Below are 17,635 nucleotides of genomic sequence, written 5' to 3'. Positions count from 1 at the left end.
CAGCACCTTTGTGAATCTATGTCATTAAACTTTAAAGTAGTTCTGAAAGCTAGAAGTGTGTGCCTAATAAAGTGTCTGTTGTGTGTAATGTTGTTGAATACGAATATATTTAAAAAGTAGATCAAAACGTATATTTCAACACACATAAAGTTGTTCAAACTTCTGGTTTCTTCTCTTGAGTGTGTGCTTTCCCTCTCGCTCTCTACCACAGAGAGCTAATTACTGTAAACTCAGCTTTTTTATTTTTGTTTTTGCTTTTTTTTTTTAGCACCACTTGGTCAAAAGATGCTTTGATACATTTTCTCTGCTTATCACAGAGGAAAGAAAAACCCGGGCTTTATGGTTTGATGTTCTGCTTGCTTGTCTTGTTTGCCTATATGTTCTACTGCTGTGCGGTGTGTGGGCCAGACCATCAGGTCAGCTGCAGACGCTTTGGCCCAGTGTTTCACCCATAAAACTAAACCTTTGGGGGCCCTTGTTCCATATGCATCTTTGCTTCGTGCCACTCAACATTCCCACCAGCGTACTGTTCACTAATCCACTCACACATTCTCGGTACTGATGAAACTGACTTCCAGAGCTCACGGTCGTCTTTGTGTTGGTATTTTTATGTTAATTTCATGTTTTTTGTTAAAATAAATTAGTATTTACTGGCCTTCACCCTGTGTCTCTGTCTCTTGTCATGGCTTCTGAGCTGAGGTCTTGGCAATTTGCATATATTAAGAACATTATTATCCATATTAATCACATTATAATAGTGGGTTACCAAACAACGGGCTTTGCCTAGTGCTACTCTGTCACCATGTCCACTCCGAGTAAAAAAAAAAAAAAGAAGCTAATCCTGTCATAATGTAACTGTCAATTCTTCCATGAAATGAATCAGAAGTGCTGCAATTTTTAGTCATAGTGGTCATGAGGATGGATACGGTTCTGTGTTAGTGGGATTTTGTAGACCACAGCGAGTGTGCCGTGTGTCTGAAATCAGACTCGAGTGCTTGTTGTGGCACTGGGATGTAATAAATCCATGACCTTGGTCTGGAAGGTTTAAGGTGTTCTGTGGCAGGATAAACCAGACCTCTTGGTGCCTTGTTAAGGTGGCATGACTCACCTGCCTGTGGTGATGGTCGTAGGAGTTGATGTGGTTGTCAAACTGTTGGTGTCTCAGATACTGCTTATCGCAGAGCTCACAGTAAAACCTCGAGTCCCCCTCCTCCTACCGAGAGACAAAGGTGAGAAGGAAATCAGACAAGGAGAAAGGAGTGAAGTCTTAATATGAAAATATCATTTCTTATATTGTGTCTGTGTGGTGACCTTGGGAGTTATTGCTCCATTAACAAGACATATGGCTCTTTATTCTCAGTTTATGATGATTTTTTATTAGAAAAATATTCATTTTTTAAATGGTACTTTTTGAAGCATGAAGCATATTATTTTCTTTATTTCATGTGCAAAAGGATTCTGGTTAGTGCAAAGGGAGTACAGTGTGAAAAAAAGGAGGAAAAACAAAGATGAAGCTGTATCACACAAAGTTTCTTTCCAGATTAATTTTCAGCAAACTATCACAGTTTTATCTCTTTAAAAGTTTGGCTATAGCTTCCTCCTATACACACTTTTCCCTTTGGACTTTTGAAAATGAAAGATTTTAAGAACAGACTTAAATCATTCTTTTTAATAAAGCTTGTAATTAGGGCCAAATCAAACTCAGACTTTCTGTGATACACAGACCATTTCTTTCCCACCCTCCTCTATTATAGGCGTTTGTACACCATCTCTGCATGTCATAAAACTGTGTCTTCTCTGTCCCAGGCCAGTGTGTGTTCTGTTTCCCTGTGCCTTTTTTTTTTCTTCTCACCCCCGAGCTGGTCAGGACAGATGTTTGCCCTGCTTGTTCTGCAGAGGTTTTGTTCTGTTAAAAGGGAGTTTTCCTCTCCCTCTGTGTAGTACTTGGTCACTGGGAGCCATCTAATTGAAAACCTACTGGGTTTCCATACTGGTTGTCTGTTTTTCTGTGCTGGCCCTGTAACAGGCTGGTGACCTGTGCAGGGTGTACCCTGTCTCTCGCCCTATCATAGCTGGGATACACTCCAGCAGCCCATGACCCTGAATTGGATAATCAGAATAGAATGGATGGATGAAGTGAAATGAACTAACTGAATGCATTGACTGGATATTGAAACCTTGACTCTTCAGTATGTCCTTTGACATCATGGTATCTTGAACCCTGGCAGGAAGGTGAGGGTGAAAGACGAAGGACCCCCCAGGTTTATACAGTAGCAGCCTGTCACTGACAAGAGTAGAAACCCTACCTACCCTATCATACCTTGCTTTATCATCTATTTTAGACGGGACCATAAGTTTCTAAATGAATATCATGGTATAATGCACAAGACTTGCAACCAGTGACTGAGACTGTAAACTCTTCTTAAACTGTTACTCAAGTCATAGTCTGAGTGAAAAGTGAAGTCATATTCTCAAGGTCTTCTTTACAATTGGACTTCTTTTGTGCAACAAGAGAAGTCACCCGAGTGCTGGTCATTAGAGATAATGCAGATCAGAGATCTTTTCGATTTGTCTATGTGTGCTGACCGTAATGAATTTTAGGTAATGGTTTTTCTGTGTAAACACTCTGCTTATTACAGAATAAGAAAAAAGATTTGTAAACCCTCTAATATATATTTTCTACATATCTCCAACAAACATGAACTAAACTTCACCAGATCTGCACACAAGTCCTCAAAGGCAATAAAGAGAACCCAATTAAACAAATGAAATGAAAATATCATTACTGGTGATTGTATTTTTCTGGGCTAGATGACATTTTAAAATACGTAACACTATTCGGATCACAAGGCATGCAGCTTTTAAAAAATGTAGAGTTTGTTAAATTAGATTGAAAATAGTCATTCTCACAATATCCCAACAGAAATTACAAACAATACTTATACTAAAGCACTGTAAAGTATTAACTAGCTAATATGTTTTTTGTATTCAAATCATCTGATCAAGATGTTAAATACAATGCATAAATGTATGTGAAGGCCCTGAAGGTGTTTTGAGAGAAATAGCTGATTACAAAGACGTAGATTGTTATGCAAAACCAAACAAACTAACAAAGCCTCAGAGTTACACAGAATGTTTTTATTTTCATCTTATTGCACAGGATAAAAAATAAATATATAAACTTTAAGGACCTTCGGGCTACATGATTTAACTGTGGAAAAGCCCAGTTTGCATGATGAACACTTTTAGTGTTGATACCCTTAAGGAATTTGACTTCTGCCAAGTGGAATTTAAAATACAGATGTTTTTCATATTGCCATTTTCACATAAAGAGGACCAGTGATGCTCATTTTCATATCCTTTATGTAATCTTCAGGTCTGCTACTGTAGCTTTGATTCTCATTGTTCAAAATCAAGGAGTATTTTGATGTTATTATCTGCACTGATGCAGCCACTTTTAGTTTATGCCCTGTCTGTAGCAAGGTATTTTAGCATCCTTTCCTCTTCCTTTAAGCCAGCCTTGCCCCTTATTAGCACAAGGATTGAATGTGCCTACAGCCAGGGCTGTGTGCTTCAGAGGAGCATATAAGGGATATCCCATCTGTCTGATGTCTTACAGGTCCAAGCTTACAAAAAATGAGCATTTAGCGCAGTCTGAAACCTTTTCGCTCACAGGGATCAAATGCACATACAGTGACTTCAAAATGTGGCAATGTTTAATATGAGCATTCCCAATTCTAACAGTAAATAGTTAACAGAAAATAATAAAATAATAATAAAAGCACTTTAGCTGTGCATTTTGTAAAGTGTAAATGTCTCTTATGACCATGTCTAAAGCAGATTTACCTCATATACTCTTTCCTTATCGAAGAAAAAAGAAGAGAAGACAGAAACAAAACTGCATTAAGCCGCCTGCTGATTAAATTATTAGTCATAGACTCGAAAAATCAGTTCACAGCCATTTAGATTATGTAAAGAAAAATAAAATCTGACTTATCAGATAAAGATGGAAAAGTACATTTCAAAGTGTGTTTGCATATTTATAAATCATGATTTTGAAAGTTGGCCATAGGAAGCAAGATGAAAACAAAATGTGTTTGTGGAAAATCCCTCTGTGTTGGCTGGAGTGGTAAATTACAGCCATAACCAGTATCGGTTGTAAAATGCGTTTATGGGGATGTGTATTCATCATACTCAAGCTTTTAATTTGTTACCTGTCATATTGTGTGTGCGTGAGTGTTTGTGTCTGTGTGTCTGTGTGTGTTCATTGTTGAGTTTGTCATTTGGAGTGATGCTGTCTCTATTGCTTCCGATGGCTAATGGGCCCTTCAATCACAATTATTGATCAGCAATCTGAGTGTCTGAGTGAACACACACACACACGAGCTGATACACACCCAAATATACACGCACAAAAAAAACACACACAGTTTTGCAAACCCATATGTGATAATTTCTCTTTATACAGAACATACAGAAGTGTGTCTAAAGCCCACGTGCTTTCACAAATGCAATGCAAGATTTTAACACGCACGCACACACGCAGACACACACATTCTCCATTAATGGAAGATTGATTTATCTTTTAAAGCAGGGAAAACTCAATCTGTGACACGACCTTCAGTGGAGGTCTGGGTACTCGGCTGTGTGTGTGTGCGTCACAGATTGCATAAGTTGGAAAATTCCAACTTTTTGTCTCTAAAAATCGAGAAGCTTCCTGAGCACTGTGAGCATTGTGAAGAGGTCTGTGGGAGAGGAGGGGCCAGAGACAGAAAGACAAAGACAGAAAATGTGATAGAGGACAGACAGAGACAAACAGAAAGCCTGTGACAAAAGCAGAGGGGAAACGCAGACAACCTCCCTTAATCCCTCAACGTCCCAGAACGGCTGCCATCCTCTGCCATTACCACAGGGATCTCCTCCTTTACTCAGCATTAGCTCATCAGAGAAGTGATTACCGTAGCTACCATAATTCCATTAACTAACGAATTTATGTTGCATTATTCTATTACACAACGAAACATTACATTTGCATTATTTAATCAAAGACGGCATAGGTTTGCATTATGTCATTAAAGATGTCGTTGGGTTGCATTAAGCCCGCTGAGGATGGGTTTCCATGTCCATTACACATGACTTGCTGGATAGTTTGGAAATTGCTGCTCAGTAAACTCAAATTAAAACACATTACAGTTTAGAAGCTTTTGGTGCACTGCTGTGCAACAAAATAAAGATGTTTTCTTGCTGTTCTTTGAAAATCGCATTCCTTTTTTAAAATTTTATTTTATTTTGTTTTTTTACTTCAGTTGTGGGAGAGCTTTGTGGAAGAGTTTGGGAAATTGTCTGACCTGTAGAGTGAATGAATTTTTTAAAACCCTTTGGACAAACTCAGATGCACAGTTGTGAGGAGAAAAAGTAACCTCCCAAATCCACACTACATCTTACAAGCACAGTTTTCAGTGTGAAAAACAATTTCTGAATAGCTGCTTAGTCAGACCACATGTATTTAAAAAAAAAAAAAAACTCAGCTAACTGAAGTAGAGGTGAGTCACGACATATCAGTCAATCTCCAAAAGCTGGTAAACAACTGCATTTAAAAATACTGGCTGCTGCATTCCCTGCTTTAATTTCCAGTTTATTTCAGTGCTCAGGTGTTTGGTTCATGAGAGAATGAGCATAACATCTCACTGTTCTGCCTTGTGACCTAAGTGGGTGATTGGTAATTCATCCAACTGTGTCTGTTCAAGCATTACTCAAACATTATTCAGTTGCAGATGAGTTTGAAGAGACTTAAGTAAAAGTAGCTGCAGTAACATTGTCTTGGCTGTTTGACTCTCTATGTCTTTACACACCACTGTGCATTTAAATATTACTTATTATTAATCTCTGGCTCTCTTCCATAACATGTTTTTTGTCCTGTCTTTCTCCCATTATCCCCAAACCGTGGCGAACGATGATGTCCCTCCATGAGGATAGTGCCTTGCTGTTAAAAGGGAGTTTTTCTTTCCGACTGTCACCAAGTGCTTGCTCATAAAGGGTCATCTGATTGTTGGGGTTGACTGCATTATTGTAGGGTCTTTACCTTACAAAATAAAGCGCCTTGAGTCAACTGTTGTTGTGATTTGATGCCATATGAATACAACTGAGCTGAAACTGAATTGAATAAATCTGTTTTCCCTTCATGAGACACCAGGAAAAAAAGAAAAGAAAAAACAGGGAATTCACTTTCAATCACTTTCACCAAATTTACTAAATCATATAACTAAATAGCATATTTCCATACTTCTGTGTGGAGCTTACATGCTCTCCCTGTGCTTGCAGGGGTTCTCTCTAGTTGCTCTCACATTTTAATACATGCATATTTGGTTAATTGGTGATTAGTTCACTCGGAATTGGTCACAGGTGTGAATGTGAGCATGAATGGTTGTCTGTCTCCCGTGCTGGCTCTACGATAGACTGGCAACCTGTCTTGTGTACTGGACCCTATCCTAGTGTAGAAGCCTGAATTGGATATGCAGTTAAAAAGATGGATGGAAACACAAAAGCAACTCTGATGGACCTTCATCTTATCAACATGCCAATATGAACCTATTGGCTAGTCTGTTGACTTGATTTTCTGGGTACAACTCCCAGTTTTTAAGGATTCTGGTCTAGCCACAATAATACAGAACATGCATTATATCTATACCCAATGATGAATGTCCAATTCTTTCATTTCTAATTCTTTAAAATGGAAATTGATGCTTTCAAGATTGTATTTTGGTACTTGCGTGCAGCCAAAGCATGTTCAAACATGATTGCTCACGAGAAATAACAAAAAAAACTAGAAGACTTCTGGTACTGAAGATCTTGTCCCTTGGTTACAAATTCTACATATTTATATGATGATATCTGATTATATAGACATTAACAAGAAGTCAATAGGTAAATTATAAATAAGATACAACCGTTAGATGCAGAGCAACATGAGCATCCTCTTGATTTCATGATTCTGGACACTTGACTAATGTTGAAAGGTTGGAATGAAGCTATTAGAAGAAAAGATAACTTTCTCCATAGACCTGCAGACAGCTGGTATACATTTGTCTGAATTTGAGTTTCCTTTTTCATATTATGAAACCAAAACAGGGCTCATATCTGCTTGCAGATGCAGAATTGTCTGTTATGTCTTGTTACTGTAATTGTCAACATCTGATTAGACCTGAGTGTTTCATCTTGACTCCTCTGCTTTTTTTTACATTTCAAGTTGAAGAAAATATATGAAAGAAATAGAATATAAAGCATCAAATAGTCCACATTTTGCCCCGCTCAACTCAATATCTTGAAATGTTTTACTTTTGGTGAAACAAAGCTGTCGGCTGTAACTAATTTGATTTTCGATGTCTTGTAACTGGCTTGATAAGTCTGATGTGTGAAGTGAAGCCCCTCTGCAGCTTTTTTCCTGCCTCGCATGCTCACTGAGCTGCTCCTGTAAATGACTTTCTTACTGACAGATTTCTCTTCCTCTGTCTCCCTCAGGGTTATGTTCTTTCTCCAAGCTTGTACTTTCTTAACACTAATGACAAACCACAGTCAGGATGTAGATAGACTCTTTTATCAGGTTTAAGGGAATAAAAAGGAGAATATTGATCATTTTATGCTGCCCATGGTGTGGCTTAATCATCACTTTAATGCACTAAAAATTAGGGACAAGGTCAAAACATTTTTCAAAAAAAAAAAAAAAGGAGAAAGAAATGAAAGAAAGATGAATTATTGAATATTTTCTGTCAGTGTATGAAGAAAAAGACGAGATCTGTAGGAAATGCTGCGGCATTTGTTCACCTTTATACTGACTGAGCTCTTTAAATGTTCTTTCACTGCTTATAATGAATACCGGCTGATGTGACAACTAGGTGATAAGTAGCCTGGAAGGTTAGCAGCATTCAATAAGAAAAACTGAGTCAACCTTTTAAAGAGCATGCAGCAAGGAAAGATGAAGTCACTGCTCACTACTAGTAAGGTCTCTGTGTAATATCTCAGAGTGCCAAAAGTCAATAAAATATGTAATATAAGTAAATATGAGGTTACTTTATTACCACCAACCAAAGAATGCCACATTTTTTATTGATCATCTTTTCAAAGGGCCACATGGAGCTATTGACTCGTGCGCTGTTATTTTGTGTCTTTATATTAAACGCAGTTATAATTTTCTTTGCATTTGATCCGTTTTATTCATGTGTGGTTTTGGCAGGTTTTTTTCATCATTACATCCCTTCTGGAAAAATAAAGGCTTGCAATAAAAAAGGAAAATCAAATTCAGTTAAATGGTACTGTTCTCGTGTGTGTGTCAAGTGTGTGTAGTCGGAATAAGTATGTTCTAATTGCAAGAAGAAGGAAACATGGTTCACCATTTTATCAAATGTACCAGTCTCCAAGAAGGACCTATTATATTATATTATATTATATTATATTATATTATATTATATTATCTGTAGGTTCTGGTCTTCTAGAGGGGAAATAAGCATTTATTAATTTGTTGTGAGAACATCCAGGCCTTCACATTATGGCAGACCAGCTCTATTACATTTTAGAAACTAACAGACTCAGTTTTAGAGCTACAGAAATGTATTTTGCCTTCAGTGGATAAATATAAAAACCCTTCCAATTTAAGGCTAAATATGAGAGTTTCAGTCCCTTTATTTCCTCCATGAGTCTTCAGTTGATGAGTGCTTTGTAAGGTCTGGTAGTCCAGCGAATATTGTCCCTTGTTCATTTACTGGAGATTGGAAATGGTTCAAGAACAGAATGACCCGTCCTGCCAGAAGATGTACAGACAAGCTCATGTACATATAACTGAAAACTGAATTGGTTGCTCTTTGAAAATAACAGTGTTGGTTTAAGGGAGGTAAGCTGATTTAGAAAGAAAGAAAGTAAACATAGTATTTGCAGTAAAGGTCTTTTTATAGCCTTGATGCTATTCTATATGAATTAAAGGCAACCTATTTGGATCAGGTCCAGGTATGTATTTCTTTTGTTGGACAGAGCAGCTTTGCATGCCCTCCAAGTCATCCAAGTCTTTTTAGCTCGGGAGGGTGGAGCTAAAAAGCCAACTTCCTTCCAAACAGCTCTGCTCTGTATGATATCATGCAAAACCAAGAATAAAATTCTATATATAAATAAAATGCATATGCTCATCTCATTATTTGAAACTACGGCCACCTTTAACATAAACGTCCACCATTATAAGTATGTAATATATAAGAAAAGTAAAAAAACAAACAAACAAACAGTTGTTTAAAAGAAAGCTCTCCTGATATTGGGACTGATAAAAATGCCAGTGTTGTGTTTGAATCTTTGTTTACCCCAATAATCAAACCAGCAAAACGACTTTCAGATTCATTCTTTCGAGTATGTGATTCATTAGAGATTCAACAGTTATTTCTCTACTAATAACAGAAATGTGTACAGATTCTTGTCATACATAGTTTTAATCGCAGATGTCAGTAATGCCTTTGAAAAAAAAATGAATATTAAAAATCAAACTTAGATTTGCAAGCATGGAAAAAGACATTCAAGGAAAGGAGGCAATGCAAAGAACACTTGTCTGCATATAGCACTTTGCAAGAGTCTTGAGTCTTCTTTATGGTTTACTAGGAAAATGGGAAAATGCTGCAGCATTATACTGAAACATAGGAATACAGCATATACTATCACCACAGCCTGAACCCTTTTAGGCAACTTCATTGTAATTTTTTAAGCAGACCTCGGGAATACTTCTCCAGGCTTCTTGAAGGACATTCTTCTTTGGATGTAGAAGGACTGGACTGAAAGTAAAACATTGAAAAACCTTCAGAAAGTCCAGAGAACTATTCATAAGTCTCAAGAAATCTTAAAAAAGTCTGCATCTTAAGAGGCAAAATACAAAGAAATGAGGGATGTAGCTCAAGACTTTTGCACTATTATTATCATGACTATTATTATTATTAATCATGGTAATAATTTTATATTACTATAGGTAACTTGTTTTACTTTCAGTATCCACTGATGTGAATTTATGTCAGAAGAGCTGCACAGAAATGTTTGGCTGTATTTCAAGCTTTGCTCTGGGGAGCACACTCCTGCTCACTCAGCTGTTGGAGCTGCTGCATTTCAGTTAGCCAAAACAACTTCTTGTTTTGTACATGCAGGGGACCTGCGGGATTACTACACATTTTATAACATGTTGTCAGAGTCAAAGTATGCTGGTAGAGTCAGAGTTTCTGCACTGAGGGACTGCAACAAAGAGAGGCTGCTGCCTAAAAGCACCACCAGTAGCTGGGACTATAAAGGCCGAGCTGTCCCCAGCCGACTGGATGAGTCTGTGCTTAACCTCATCGCGCTGCAGTAAGGTCTTCTCTGGACTCTGTCTTTTTATGCCATTGCTGACAACAGCACTGAAAGAATGTGTGTGGAGTATAAAGAGGCTCAAAATTTTCCTGGGTGCCAAACTGAAGGAAACTATCACTGCTGGACAGCAAGAACTATTACTTGGATTTAAAAAATGACTTCTTGAGTATTTCTGCAGTGATTTAAACAAGGTGTGCATCAGTCATGGTTTTTCAGTTTTGATCATGCTTAGCCTCGGGCGATTCTCTGTGATCCCTTTTCATTGCTGTCAGTTTAACTTCCTCCCTTTGTTGGTTTTCTCCCCAATTTCCTCCACCACCTGTTCTTGATCAGTTAATCGCTCTCCCCAGCGTACACACTCCCCTGTTTCCCTCGCCAGATTGTCTTGTCACTGTCCAGTCAAGCTTCCAAGTGGATATTCCTTGAGCTAGATTTGACTCCTTGTGTTTTTCTTTCCCAGTATTTATCCCATGTGGGGTTTTTTTCCCTATTTTAAATTTTTCTTGCATGTTTTTCATAGTGTGACTCTGCTCACGTGTGACCTTTCACCAGAATCATCTGCCTTACTGACTGGGAACCCATGTATGACCATTGGTAACTTTGAAAATAAGCTTTTGATTTGATATTTTGCATTGTTTCGTGTTTTTGGTTTGTTTGTTTGCTTCCCTCATTGAATTGATACATCATCAGATGGTCATCATCATCTTTGGTGTCATTACATCACACAGTAAGTTCAACTACAGTCAGTCAAAGAAGACACTGATACACTGAGATAAAATAATAAAGTAACCACCTGATCGTTGCAACACCCACAACTTGATGTCTATTTTTTACGATTGCAAACTTTTAGAAGCAGTGAAACTGGATCCAAGTTATTCTATAGGTTGCGTGAATAAATTATTATAAATTATTATTATTATTATTATTATGTTTGTTTGTTGCATTATCAGAAATGCATTATATTATTTGGTGTTTATGGCTAAGACAGGCTAGTATAAGGATATCTTACTCGGTTTACTTGGTTATTACAAATGTGGTTATTATTGTGTTGGTGGGACAGGACGCTTTCTGCAGTTAGACATTAAAGGCTGCAGCCAAGTAAATGTACTTTGGTTTGAGTGTTTGCTTCATTCATACTGGCAGCCAAGTAGAAAAACATTTGTCAGCTTCGTGGTTGAAATAACAACTAGTAGATTTAGAGAATATCAGATGGCTACAAGTTCTCCTGCGTGAAGATGTGCCAAAAAATAAGTGCCAAAATGGCTCCAAAGCCACCATTGCTGGCAGTTTACTAGAAGTAAAATCCAAGAGTACAACTAATTACAAGAGGCATACACAGTATGACCTGGTCTGTTTATTTATACATGCTTTAAATTAGAAGCCCATTATCTTTAGGCTTCTGTATATTTGGAATGATTATGGGTCTAGAAATAGGTATAAGCCACATGAGAATAATGTGTGAATGCTTGTCCTTGAGTATATTTTTGTCATTGTGTGTCAAAATAATGTGAACATTGTGAAATATGGTACAGTACACGCAGGATCTCTGAAGTGGAGAGTTCCAGTTTGTAGAGAATGCTGAAGTGGTAATTAAGGACTCATGCAACCAGCACAGACTGACATTCATCTAATTAGAACAAAGACACTGTGACACTGGAAGGTATTTTTGTAAAACATGCACACCTGGTGGCCCGAAGTGATACTGAAATGTTTTGATCCAACCTAATGTCTCTCACAGAAAAGTGACAAATTGTTCTTACCTCCAAGTTATCACATATTGATATTTGGGCTACGTCCACACGTACACGGGTATTTTTGAATACGGAGATTTTCCGTTTTCATTTAAAAAAATAATCCCGTCCACACGTAAACGCAGAAATGAAGGAAAACGCTGCTAGGAACATGCCAAAGCAACAGGTGGCGATATATTCCTAACCGTGTAGAAATGTTGGCCAATCAGAAGTCTAGAAGCCTCGGTGGGAAATAGTAAACAAAGCTGGGGCATAGAAGCAGAACCGAGTCGTATGTGTGGAGGGACAGTAACTGTGTGTGTATATGTAAGAGAGAGAGAGTAAAATTAACAGTAACAGTATTGTAGAAATTAATTTCACCGAAACAATAACGTGGCGCACAGTGTGACGTCAAAAAAGGCGCACACCTCTGACGCTGCGTTTTCTCCGTTTTTTCTCGTCCACATGCAAATGCAAAAACGGAGTTTACGAAAATATCCACCCTGGCGGCGTTTTTAGAAATCTCCGTTTTCAGTGACCGAAAACGCCGTTTTCGTGTGGACGAAAGGTGCAAACCCATAGAAAAATCTGCGTTTTCAAAAATACCCGGGTACGTGTGGACGTAGCCTTGGTCAGAACTCATTTCCACTTAGAGGTTAGCCACTTACCATCAACTTTTTTCATCTTCTTGTGTTGTAAACTAGACTTCAATATGCTTGCTGGTGTTTTCACAGAACCATTTAACAAAGGAGGAGAAACCTCTTTGCAAATGGAAGAAATTTGCTCTTTATCATGTGGTTCAAGTTGTTGAAGAGTGTGTGTGTGTGTGTGTGTGTGTGTGTGTGTGTGTGTGTGTGTGTGTGTGTGTGTGTGTGTATATATATATATATATATATATATATATATATATATATATATATATATATATATTAGGGGTGCAACGATACACAAAATTCACGGTTCGGTTCGGTTCGATACTTTGGTGTCACGGTTCGATATTTTTTCGATACAAAAAAAATGTTCATGCCTTTTTAATTTTTCATTTATTAAAATTATAAATTTATATTTTAACTCAAAAGTACAGTTTTTAAATTTAACCCTAACCCTTGTGCGTGTTTTTTATTTTGACAGCGAATGCGCACCTGCGGACCACTTATGTGCAGCCCTGGTTATATAGTTCGTCATATTGCAGCCACAGAAATTATTTTGTCCATGAAACCATAAAGCTGCACTTTCTTTTTGCCTTATAGTCTGATTTGTCATAACATCTCCGTTTTGTGGTAAGCTTTTCTTTGGCTGTCACTTCTTCACCCTGACCTGTCTTATTTGGCTCAGCAGAACTAAAATATATATATCCTGCTGCTTTTACACACGCACTCACATAAGCTCAGCGATTCTCTGCGCAATCAACCTCTCACATGTTTAAGCTTGCTGTGGGAGATTTCACTTGTCATGTTTGCATAGTAAGCTAACGATTAATAAGACGATGTCAGAGGAATTGGTGCGCAAATCATCACTCACAGATCAGTGCTGTCGCTCTCTATACACAGTTCGCACGATTGCAAAGTGAAAGCAAAAAAACAAGCGCAAATTCAAACGCGATTTCAATATGTCATATATTGACAGTGGCTCACAGATGCCAATGACATAATTACCTAGCTACATTTCTGAAAGAATGCAAAAGCATTGACATATATTTTTCCTTCCTACAATAGCCCGACGGGCAGGGCAGAGATAGATTTTGGTAGCCCGACTGAAAAAAAATCGCTAGCTCCAGGACGTCGGGCTAGCGATATTGCAAGCCCTGTATCTGATTGAGGAATCACTCATCTTTGGAAAAGAGAGTTTATTACAGAGAAATGTCTCTTTCCAAAATAAAAGCTATACTATCCGCTTCTTCTGGGCTATATTCTCAGCAGCATAAGGAGAATCATGTGCTAACAGCTGTCTAAATGACTCGGCTAAAGTTAGTAGCATGCTTGTTGTTTTGGTCTTTGCACTAGGATGATGTCGGTGTAAATGTGCAGTCATATTCGTTGTGTTCCCACTAGTGCTTTCAGGTTAATCTCGTTGAAATGACCTTAACGCCACAACACGGCAAATCTCCATTAACGAGCTACCGCCGATCGCCCCGTGTGTGGGGCTAGACAGCCAACACGTTAACGAGCTAACTGCGCTAACACACTAGCTCCCACCCATGTAATTGAGCATTGCATGGCACATCCAACATACTGTTTTACTTTAGTCCATGACTCGCTTACCTTCAGGGTCATACGTCACATGAAAACCAAAATAATTCCAAACGCCAGATCTGAATGAGGGTGGGGGAGGTCCATGTGTCTTGCTAGCTTGCCCTGCGCTCTTCCTTCTGACTATGCTGTCTATGTTGAGTGCTCAGTGGATCTGCGCTCGACAGTGCAGCCTAGGCGGAGTAGTCGAACGAAGATTCACTGAGCGCTCAACACAGACAGCATCGTCGGAAGGAAAGTTGATAAAATAAATTACAAATGTTGTATTGTTCGATACATATGCGTACCGAACCGAAAGCACTGTATCGAACGGTTCAATATCGATACGAATATCGTTGCACCCCTAATATATATATATATATATATATATATATATATAAACACCCAGCACGCCCCTGCGGGCGGTTTATCCTTCAAGCTCGGGTCCTCTACCAGAGGCCTGGGAGCTTGAGGGTCCTGCGCAGTATCTTAGCTGTTCCCAGGACTGCGCTCTTCTGGACAGAGATCTCCGATGTTGTTCCCGGGATCTGCTGGAGCCACTCGCCTAGCTTGGGAGTCACCGCACCTAGTGCTCCGATTACCACGGGAACCACCGTTACCTTCACCCTCCACATCCTCTCGAGCTCTTCTCTGAGCCCTTGGTATTTCTCCAGCTTCTCGTGTTCCTTCTTCCTGACATTGCTGTCATTCGGAACCGCTACATCGATCACTACGGCCGTCTTCTTCTGTTTGTCTACCACCACTATGTCCGGTTGGTTAGCCACCACCATTTTGTCCGTCTGTATCTGGAAGTCCCACAGGATCTTAGCTCGGTCATTCTCCACCACCCTTGGGGGCATCTCCCATTTTGACCTCGGGACTTCCAGGTTATACTCGGCACAGATGTTCCTGTACACTATGCCGGCCACTTGGTTATGGCATTCCATGTATGCCTTGCCTGCTAGCATCTTGCACCCTGCTGTTATGTGCTGGATTGTCTCTGGGGCATCTTTACACAGCCTGCACCTGGGGTCTTGCCTGGTGTGATAGACCCCAGCCTCTATGGATCTTGTGCTCAGAGCTTGTTCTTGTGCTCCCATGATTAGTGCCTCTGTGCTGTCTTTCAGTCCAGCTTTGTCCAGCCACTGGTAGGATTTCTGGATATCAGCCACCTCCTCTATCTGCCAGTGGTACATACCGTGCAGGGGCCTGTCCTTCCATGATGGTTCCTCGTTTCCCTCCTCTTTCTTGGGTTTCTGCTGCCTGAGGTATTCACTGAGCACTCGGTCAGTTGGGGCCATCTTCCCAATGTATTCTTGGATGTTCCTTGTCTCATCCTGGACTGTGGTGCTGACACTCACCAGTCCCCGGCCCCCTTCCTTCCGCTTAGCGTACAGCCTCAGGGTGCTGGACTTGGGGTGAAACCCTCCATGCATGGTAAGGAGCTTTCTTGTCTTTATGTCAGTGGCTTCTATCTCCTCCTTTGGCCAGCCTATTACCCCAGCAGGGTACCTGATCACGGGCAGCGCGTACGTGTTGATGGCCCGGATCTTGTTCTTACCATTCAGCTGACTCCTCAGGACTTGCCTGACCCTCTGCAGGTACTTGGTGGTTGCAGCCTTTCTAGCGGCCTCTTCATGGTTCCCATTTGCCTGCGGGATCCCCAGGTACTTGTAACTGTCCTCTATGTCTGCAATGTTGCCTTCTGGTAGTTTAATCCCCTCAGTTCTGACTACCTTCCCTCTCTTTGATACCATCCGACTACACTTCTCCAGTCCGAACGACATTCCAATGTCATTGCTGTATAGCCTGGTAGTGTGGATCAGTGAATCGATGTCTCGTTCACTCTTGGCATACAGCTTGATGTCATCCATGTACAGGAGGTGGCTGACAACTGCTCCGTTCCGTAGTCGGTATCCGTAGCCAGTCTTGTTAATGATCTCACTGAGGGGGTTCAGGTCTATGCAGAACAGCAGTGGGGACAGAGCATCTCCTTGGTAGATCCCGCGCTTGATGGTGACTTGTGCTATGGGCTTGGAGTCGGCCTCTAGTGTTGTACGCCACATCCCCATTGAGTTCCTGATGAAGGCTCTTAGGGTCCCATTGATCTTGTACAATTCTAGGCATTCCAGTATCCAGCTGTGGGGCATTGAGTCATAGGCCTTCTTGTAATCAATCCAGGCAGTGCACAGGTTGGTCAGTCTGGTCTTGCAGTCTCGGCTGATTGTTCTGTCTACCAGTAGCTGGTGTTTTGCGCCTCTGGTATTCTTGCCAATTCCTTTCTGTGTCCCGCTCATGTATTGACCCATGTGCCTGTTCATCTTAGCCGATATGATGCCTGACAGGAGCTTCCATGTAGTACTGAGGCAGGTTATTGGTCGGTAGTTGGAGGGGACCGGTCCCTTCTTGGGGTCCTTGGGGATCAGGACCGTCCGGCCTTCAGTTAGCCATTCCGGGTGTCTCTCGTTAACTAGCAGCTGGTTCATTTGTGCTGCCAGACGCTCGTGGAGTGCAGTCAGCTTCTTCAGCCAGTAGGCGTGAACCATGTCGGGCCCTGGTGCTGTCCAACTCTTCATACTGGAGACCTTTTCTTGGATATCTGCCACTGTGATGGTTACTGGACCCTGTTCAGGGAGGTCGCTGTGGTCTGCCCTCAGATCCTCTAGCCACTGAGCATTGCCGTTATGGGTTGCATCCTTCTCCCATATGCTCTTCCAGTATTGCTCCATCTCCAGCCTTGGTGGTGCTGTTCTCTTATTGTTCCCTTGCCACTGAGAGTACACCTTTGCTGGTTCTGTGGAGAACAGCTGGTTTATTCTCCTGCCTTCTATCTCTCTGGTGTACCTCCTCAAGCGGCTGGCCAAGGCTGTGAGTCTTTGCTTGGCAGTTTCCAAGGCCTCAGGTATGGACAGCTTGCTGTATTTCTTAGGCACCTTATTTGTCGCACCTTTCTGCAACTCCGTTAGTTGGCTAACCTCCCTCCGTGCTACTTTGATCTTGCCCTCTAGCCTCCTTCTCCATGGAGGGTACTGCCCCTTGTCGCTGTTCAACTTGTGGCCAAGCATCTCACTGATCACTGCTGCCGTATTGTAGATCAGCTTGTTAGTGTCGGTAATCGTGGTTGTAGGTATTGCCCGTAGTGCTGCATTAACATCATCTAGCAGACCTTCTGAGGGTATTTCACGTAATCTTGGTAACCGGCTACGGGGGATCCAGGTATACATACATATATATATATATATATATATATATATATATATATATCCAAATCCCTTTCGCTAAACGTAACCAAGTAGACAAAGTGCCTAAACA

General features: G+C 40.4%; 1 protein-coding gene across 1 annotated transcript in view; it reads right to left on the bottom strand.

Moving 5' to 3' along the window:
* LOC101471480 (uncharacterized) overlaps nucleotides 1-17,635 on the bottom strand; it is a 94,745-nt gene that overhangs the window by 28,338 nt on the left and 48,772 nt on the right. The window contains exon 2 of the mRNA XM_004553565.4: nucleotides 1,109-1,213. Within this exon, the coding sequence (XP_004553622.3) occupies nucleotides 1,109-1,213 (105 nt within the window). The remainder of the gene's footprint in view (nucleotides 1-1,108; nucleotides 1,214-17,635) is intronic.

This window comes from Maylandia zebra, linkage group LG13 (assembly GCF_041146795.1).
Source record: "Maylandia zebra isolate NMK-2024a linkage group LG13, Mzebra_GT3a, whole genome shotgun sequence".
In the NCBI taxonomy this organism is placed as follows: Eukaryota; Metazoa; Chordata; class Actinopteri; order Cichliformes; family Cichlidae; genus Maylandia; species Maylandia zebra.
Note: the sequence above shows the minus strand (reverse complement) of the source record. Positions and strands in the feature narration are given on the sequence as shown.